The 8,395-nt window shown below is 38.1% G+C and overlaps 1 protein-coding gene across 1 annotated transcript; it reads left to right on the top strand.

The window, feature by feature from the left end:
• The first annotated feature begins 3,127 nt into the window (after window positions 1-3,127).
• Window positions 3,128-8,310, top strand: LOC108693315 (2-phosphoxylose phosphatase 1). Its single transcript, XM_018202196.1, has 4 exons — window positions 3,128-3,410; window positions 4,674-4,841; window positions 5,248-5,813; window positions 6,843-8,310. Exons 1-4 carry the CDS (start codon window positions 3,320-3,322, stop codon window positions 7,566-7,568), a joined length of 1,551 nt encoding a protein of 516 aa, XP_018057685.1. The 5' UTR covers window positions 3,128-3,319; the 3' UTR covers window positions 7,569-8,310.
• Window positions 8,311-8,395: the final 85 nt, after the last annotated feature.

Below are 8,395 nucleotides of genomic sequence, written 5' to 3'. Positions count from 1 at the left end.
CGAATTTCGAAGCGAATTGCGAAGCAATCGACGCGACGCGATGCCATATCATGACGACAATGATGACGGCTGTACGTCTAGAAATGTCGCACAATGTCCTGATGTGTGCAACCTGCTACAAATTTATTCTTCACAACGATGCGCGTTACATCACTATACCGGATGTTCTCTCGCTCGCCGACATTAGACGCCGAGAAACTTAAATTATTTGTAAGAGAAATGATAGTCGCAATGCCAAGACGGTGATAGCAAGGCGATTTAATGTGAACGTTTAAATCCTAATGAGTTGAACTACAAGTAATATGTACAATCGCGACTCTCTAATCCTCACGAACTGCGCATTTTATCTCGTCGAAAATTATCGCCATTAATTCTACAAAATACTAATATCACGAAAGACTGAATTTCTTGACTTTATATAAGTAATGATAATTCGAGTTCGATAATTAAACACTTGATTTGCCTGATCTTGATATTATATTTACTTTATTACTTGTTTTATTTAACTTTCCAATATAACAATACTTATTTTTAAAATCGTGCAAAGTAAGATTCGTATTATTTTGAAAAGAATAAGATATTGATTATCATTTCCTAATATAAATATCATTGCATAAATTATAAATTAAATCGAGATAGAAATATTTTTCCCGATTTATAAATCTGATGTATAATGTCCTCAGATATATCGGTACCAAGCAGAATTCCACACCACACAGATTCTACAAGATTCAACACAATAACATCAAAATCACATTAAAATAAATCTTGATTAATTGAAAAGTGACTAATAATTATTTTGAGACTTATTTTGGCGCTATTTTAATGTCATTATGATTTTTTTATTCTGCTGGAATGTTTTTTATTTGTTAACAAAATAAATGCACGTAATAAAAATATTGTTGCCTTATTCAAGAAAGAAATATAGTCGACGTGTTTTCTAATCGGTTCACCGAACACATTTGTCCTATCTCTTCACTCTAGCAAGAGATATTGCTTTCGGACGAAGGAGAGAGGAGGGGAATTTCTTATTAACAAAGAATATCGCTCGTCTGGGGACCGTTTAAGTTCGCAATGCCGCGGGGGCGTTCAATTACCAATGACAGTTGCGTGCCCGGCGCGGTGCGTCGCGGCGATGGTAGACGGGCGCGATTATTCGCGTGTAACTCGGCCTGTGTCGATGTAACGTCGCATCAACTGCCCCGATATGAGAACCCCGAGACTAACCGTCAACTGCGGGACAATCTAGCCATCAGTCTTAAACGGAATATATTTACGGGGCCGAGCCGAGAGAGCCCGGCGCGGCGCGGCGAAGCCGCTTGGATGACATCACGACATCCGCTTTCCTCGGCTCGATCCCGGGACCCGTCCTCGGCGCTAGCCTTTGCTTTTCACGCTCGTGTTTATTTTATGCTCATCCGAATATCATCGAAAATCACTATCGAAATCGAGCACAATTAAGACAAAGTCGAATTGTCGAATGCGTCCGCGAATTGATAGCATTGGGGAATCTAGAAATTTATCAAGAAAGAGCCATTGGAGCGTGCTGTGAACAAAATGTTTTTTTAAGGTCAAATATGAATGAAAAGATAGAGTATTAAATTATTATTAAAATTATTACATTGAAAAAGTATTATTTAAGTTGTTAATAAGTGTATAATAATTCATAAAAAAATATTTTATTTAAATATATATTACTATATATTAGAAGCAGAAAAGAATCTATATTTTTTATATCTAAGAGAAAATATATCTATGTTTTATTGTAAAAATATATCTATTTTTTATCTAAATAATTTTTATATCTTGCTTAAATTAAAAAATATTTTTGAAATATTAAAATTGTGATTAAGCGTATTTATAAATATTAAAAATATTAGATTATGTAATATTAGATTATGTAATATTTTGCTATAAATATTTTTTAAAAAAGAAGACTCCAAAAAGGGAAAGTCATGGTTGTCAATAATCATCGGAAATTCTGTATTTAATTGTAATGAAGAATCGAGATGTGACTGGATATCTCTTAAATTAGTTAATTTGGAAAACCGAGGCAACCGGAATTAATCGGCTTAGTGCTGATTGTACGCTTGATACGATCATTTTAGCTATTGCGTACGCAAAGGAAATTAGATGGGTCTATGTCTATACTCTGTTGAAATTAATGCGGGATAATCCTTTTAATGAAATAACAAAGATTCGACAAGCATTTGCTACGGACAACTTATAATTTTATAGAAACTGATATATCGTTATCGTTGAAGTGATTTTATTTTTCCTTGATTTATTTATTGACGCTGTTGATATAATCTTTGATCTTTTAATCATCGATGTTCTGAAACTTTCATATTAAGAATGGCAAAAAAAAAGAAATAAAAAATGTTTGTAAAACACAATCATCAAAAATATTAAAATTGCTGTATGATTATATGTATAATTATAGTACTGAAGAAAAAATAAACTAAAATAAACACACGACAAAAGAATTATTTTAGCATCAAAATACGATTACGCGACAACTTTAGCGTTGCAGGAAAAATAAACACACATTAAAATAGACATACAAGAGATATCTGTGTGAGAGATATTTGGATTGTGTTTAGCTGTAAAAGTCGGTCAGCTGGAAGAATAATCCGTCAGTCATCTTGACATCTCTCGCGTCTCTCAGATCGGATGGTAATTGTCAGAGAAAGCTCATTATTATGTCCGGGGAATCTATTTTTAATATTACGCGACGCGACAAGACGAGCGCAAATCTCTCTCATTCTCGACGGAGAGCGTATAACCGACCGGCTGCGGCCGTGAGACCCCGCATTCGATAACCGCGCCGGATAAGGGAAGGTCGATAAACGTCGCGGGTGAGCCACCCTGTAGACCGACCAGCTCGTCGTGGAGAATTCTAGTCGGCTCCTCAGGGTGGAGGGCAATCAGCGGGGTGGCGCCTGCGCCTGGAACAACCACCCTCTCGCAAATCTACCCCTGTTATCGCCATGTCAGGACCGGCAGTTCTATCTCGGGCATACGCGCCGCAGAGAGGTCGGCGATTCTGCTTGTTGTCCTCGTCATCGTTATTATCGTCGCCGATTGTCCGATCGGGCACAATCTCTTGTCGCAGGACCATCGACGAATATGCGGAAAGTGTGGTCGACGGGCGTCTGAAGATGCAGCCTCGATCGGCCCCTTCGTGCGGGACGGAAATCAAGTCGCGTTCTCGTCCTCGCGCCGCTCCACGTTATCGTCGTCGTCGTCGTGACGTCGGAACGCCGTTACCGCTCGCTGGTCTGCGAATCGGTCCCTTGGGATCGGGAACCGCCGAGGGATGCTCGCGGAAATGGTCCGGCTCTCCTACCAGCACAGGGCGTTCTATTGCTACGTGATTCTGAGCGTGTGGATCTTCCTGCTGGTCGCTGGTAAACGCAAACAACGTGCTATCCCGCGCGCCGATATGTGGTCCCACTCTAAATGTAGAGATTGACCCTGCCGCAAAAATTGACGTAATTTCGAATTGTATTGTTCCCAGATCTCGACACTGCGGTAGACACGCGCGAGATGATTCGTATATATCTGTATATATCCGCGACAACGAGACTACGCGTCTTACATCTTACATCGTAAAAAGAATATATCGAACTCGCGTCGAGATTGGTAGCGTTTCGAAAACAGGAAGAGAGAAAATTTCTTGGCGCTGTACTTACATTTGTTTCTCGGATTTTACGTTCGTCGAATTCTCTCTGGTGTGCTTAAATCTTTCGATCCTATGGTTTTATTTTTAAATATAGAATATACATATGTGAGCTGTCGCGCAGCTACTTGGATGCTTCTCCGCGTTATCACTTTGGCTTTAATAATAGAACTGTAATAATAGACACTTTAGTTTTTCAATAGTGAATGATATAGCTGGACGTTATCAGGTGCCTATCAAGGTGACGATTACTTTACTTTCTTTTTGTCATAAAGTAAGGGAAGTGTCATAGTCGTTGACACACGTTGCTAAACCGACCAAAAAAGAAAACAAACTCATCGTAATCTATTCAATAATCCACTCGAACTTTGCTGTTGACGTTATATTTTTCATTGAAATATAAATCGAGAACGGAGTTAACGATTTTCCCTAATGCAATTTTGTCATATATTTTAATATTAATATGTACTATAAGATTAAATTAAAATGCATCAGAGGGAAAGAAATTATATTGTACTCAAATAAAAATAAAAACGCCAGGAAAACGTTGTCCTTTTTAAAACTGGTGCCTAACGATATAAATCATAATAATAATAAGTAAAATTATATACATGAAATGAGATTTTGCCATCGATTTAAAAGCTGCCAATTACAGATCCGAGTTTAATAATATTGATATCAAAATGCATTAGACAGGAAGAAATTATTATAAAATAAAAATGATAAGAGAATATTGTTCTTTTTTAAACCAGTTCCTGATAATATAAATCGTAATAATAACATGAGTAATGATAAAATTATTTTAAATAATATCGTCGATGAAAGATATACAGGTTCAAGTTTAATTATTCCTATTTTCAATACATGTATATACTTTTAGATGAGATCAAAATGTATTAGAGATCGTAATAATAATATAAATAAAATAATACGAATTCGTCGATTTAAAATCGATCTATCGATTATAGACAATTTCTCTTTTATTGTGCAGGTATGTATAAATATATCGGCGTAGATGATAAAACCTCGATGCAAACGAGAGTTCCAAACAATGATTTGTCGCTACGAGAATTCCCAAGAAACTTAAAATCGGATGCGAAAACGAAGAAGATCTTTCGTTTCTGCAATCTGCCGCACGAGATAGCTGCAGACACCGAAGGTACCTTCATTCAATTATCCTTATATTTTTAAATAAAAAATAATATAATACTTTGAATAAAATTAACCGAAAATGGAATATTTCAGTCACGATGACCAACACTTTCGTATCATAAATCAATAATTCCTCATCAATCATATTAAACGTTACTCTAATATCAAAGAAGTCGATCAAAGCTCTTCATGCATAATCGCAGTAAATAGTAAATGGTACAAAGTCAATAATCCCGTTTGATCTTACTCGAACTAGAAATCGGTATAAATCACTTTCTTCTTGCGTAAGTGTACGCGCATAGAGCACAAGAGTTTCAAAATTATCTTATTATATTATACGATTACGTGTGTATAACGCACATAAAATATCATGCGTAAAATATATCGCACCTTACTTCCTTACTTTCTAACAGGGAAGCTCGATAGCAATTTGACGCTGAGCGGCATCCTGATCTTCATTCGTCACGGTGACCGAGGTCCTCTGACGCACATACGGAACATAAGCAGCATCAATTGCGGGAGTGAACTCGGTACTTTGACCGAGCTCGAGACCATCTACGAGAACTATGTGAGCTTCGTGCAGAATGCGTCGAGCTACTCTCGGGCCGCCTGGGCCCAGTTCTTGGGTCCGTTTCACGGCCTCCCTGTGCTGCCGGCAAACGCACGCGACTGCAGGATCGGTCAGCTCACCACCCTCGGCATTCTGCAGTTGTTGAAGACCGGGATTGCGCTGAGGAACGCGTACTACCACCGACTCAATCTCGGCAATGGCACCTCCTTCGGCAAGGATGTTATCGTTTACAGTACTTCCTATCGCAGGACCGTACAGAGTGCGGTCGCGTTACTGTACGCACTCTTCGAGAACGACGGCTTCCAGAGTCTGGCGAGGATCAGCCTACAGGAGAGCCAAAGCTATGCGTTCTGCAGCAATGAGTGCGCCTGTCCTGCCGCCGAGAAGTTTCTGAAACAGCACTTGAAAGTAAAGTATATATATGAATCGAAAATCTGAGAATCCGTTCGTAGACTTCCTGTATATATTAGTAAGAGATAAATCATGTTGGACGATCGTTTCCTGTGAATTTTGTACGGTCAATAATCTTTGCAATTATTTACAAATTTATACGATTGGTACGTTCGTTTAAAGAGTACTATTTAAAACATCGTCTTTTAAATTCGAATAATTTTTGTACGAAGTAATTAAAACTCGCGTCGGATTTCCCGCGTAGTTTCGTTTCATTTTTTAAAAATGTACGTAAATCGAACTTGTCGCCTTTCCAAAAGAGATTCGATAAATTTACATTTGTACTATTCCCGTCTATTTCTCTTTCCGAAAGTTTTAATGACCTAAGATCTCATTTCAGTTTTCTCAGAAACATGTTAAATAATCTGTATCAACATCGCTCTTCTCCTTGCTTTCTCAGGAAATCCAATAAAATTATCTAGGTCATTCTAGGCTGGCAAACGTTGATTTTTCAGTGCGAGTTATCTAAATAAAATACACGCGATAATAATAATTTTTTCTACAAAAATAATCTTGCCTCATAACTTCCGTTCGCTGTCTGTATGGCACGTGACACGTGGAGATGTATATTTAATGCATAACAGAATATGAATCTTTCCTAAAATATGGAGAGATCTCGTAATTTGTTTTAACATTTCAATAATTATTCTTCTTATTAAATTCTTGTGGAAAAGTTCAGAATTTTCAATTAAAAAATTAATTATAAAGATTCAAAGTTACATTTAAGTTTCACCTTTATGTAATTTTAACGAGTATTAAAATCAACGAAAACTGTCCAAATCTCCAAAGCCCATTTATAATTTTTATTATTCTATTATTGAATCTTTTATTAAGGTATTAGCTTGCATTTCCATTAGTTATTGATATCAGAAGAATAATTCAGTTGGATCTTAATAAAATATTCGTGGAGAACACCGGGGGGAGCATTCACGAAAATGTTGAGGATCATGCGGATCTCTGCAGACACGTTACTTTTACTTTCCCCAGGAGACCTCCAACCATCTGAAATCCCATCCGGCCGTCGGGGAGCTGATCAAGCAGGCGGCAAGCGCCGTTTTCGAGCTTCCGGATCAAGCGCAGACGTGCGATCCAAACACGCTGAGGGATGCCCTGTTAACATACGTGTGTCACGGCGCTTCGCTACCGTGCGCGGATCTCGACACCCAACGCACGTGTGTGAAAAGCGATCAGGTTACCGGATTGTTCGCTTACACGGATTGGGAGTCGAAGCAGATCGCCAAGAGTAGCAGCCGCAACAAATACGGGCTGCTGAAGGCTTATGGGATGTTGCGTGGCATCGTCACCTTCTTGCTGCGCATCATCTCTGAGGCCAGGCCCAAAATTGTCCTCTATTCCGGCCATGACAAGACCTTAGAATACCTCGCCACCGCCCTCGGCATAGTCTCCGACGTGGCGACCCACTACGCTTCGCGGCTCGTCATCGAGGTTTACAAGATCAATCCGCGGAACGATAATCGTCTCGCCAGCGATTTCTACTTCCGCATCGTCGCCAACGGCCGGGACCTCACACCGAAGATTCCGTTCTGTAGAAACGCGAACACCTACGTCAGCGACGACGGAGAATTTATGAGCAAGAAGAGCGTTAAGCTGTGCCCAATAGAGAATATCGTTAGGCAACTCCACGACGATTACTTCGTACCGTTCAACGCGACGAACTTTAAAGACGCATGTTCGAGTCATAAGATTCGCTAGAATTAATGGGCATACTTTAGTTTGTGAAACAAGATCGATCCGGTAGGAAAATAGGCGAGTTAAAAGGAATGAGAGAGAGAGACAGACTCATCTTTGGTGATAGTAAATATTTTATCCTTGAAATTAGAACTTTAAGACTGTAGCATTTTTTTAGATTCTCTTTTATCTCTTTTTATCCTGAATATAATGGTTTAACCACTATATTCGTAAACAGTAAACACGACGAGACAAAAATCGCTTTAACACAGTCTAACTTTAGATAAGGGATATTATGATATTCTCTTAAAAATGGCAAATGGCTTCGTCCCGGAATAAAAATAGATAGAAGATGAAAAGCATTTAACACATAAAATCAGTCTCTCATTATAGAGATGAGAAGTTTGACTTCCTAAGGATGAATTCTTACCAATTCTTTTTAATTCACCTACTTCTCGTATGACAGATAGATATATCAAGCGAAATCTCGAACAAATTTCCAACTTGCACTCTATGCATTATAGGATTACTAAACCGATATGAAAGTAATTATTAATATCAACGTTCGAAATACATCTGCAGAGAGCTAATCTTTCAATTTTTCTAATAAATTTCTTTTGCACGGCGTAAATCGCTTTAACCGCGTAAATACTATTTTCCCACTTAAGAAAGTATTTTGATTCTATTGCGAATAATGAGATATATAAGATTGTTCATTTGGCATTCGGGACAAGCTGTGTTTCAAATTTTTTTACATCTCGTTATATCGACGCACAGTTAATTTAAGATTATCAAAAATTATAATAAAATTAAAAAAAAAAGAAATGGAAAAAAAAAGAGAATATAAGTTG

Source organism: Atta colombica, unplaced genomic scaffold (assembly GCF_001594045.1).
Source record: "Atta colombica isolate Treedump-2 unplaced genomic scaffold, Acol1.0 scaffold9, whole genome shotgun sequence".
Classification (NCBI taxonomy): Eukaryota; Metazoa; Arthropoda; class Insecta; order Hymenoptera; family Formicidae; genus Atta; species Atta colombica.
The sequence above is the reverse complement of the archived record's forward strand: the minus strand, read 5'-3'. Positions and strand labels throughout refer to the sequence as shown.

Excerpts from the sequence above, each read along its gene's own strand:
- LOC108693315 (XM_018202196.1), top strand. The coding sequence starts at position 3,320 with ATGCTCGCGGAAATGGTCCGGCTCTCCTACCAGCACAGGGCGTTCTAT. Across the intron at positions 3,411-4,673 it reads GATCTTCCTGCTGGTCGCTG|GTATGTATAAATATATCGGC; the intron begins GTAAACGCAAAC and ends TTTATTGTGCAG. Across the intron at positions 4,842-5,247 it reads GATAGCTGCAGACACCGAAG|GGAAGCTCGATAGCAATTTG; the intron begins GTACCTTCATTC and ends ACTTTCTAACAG.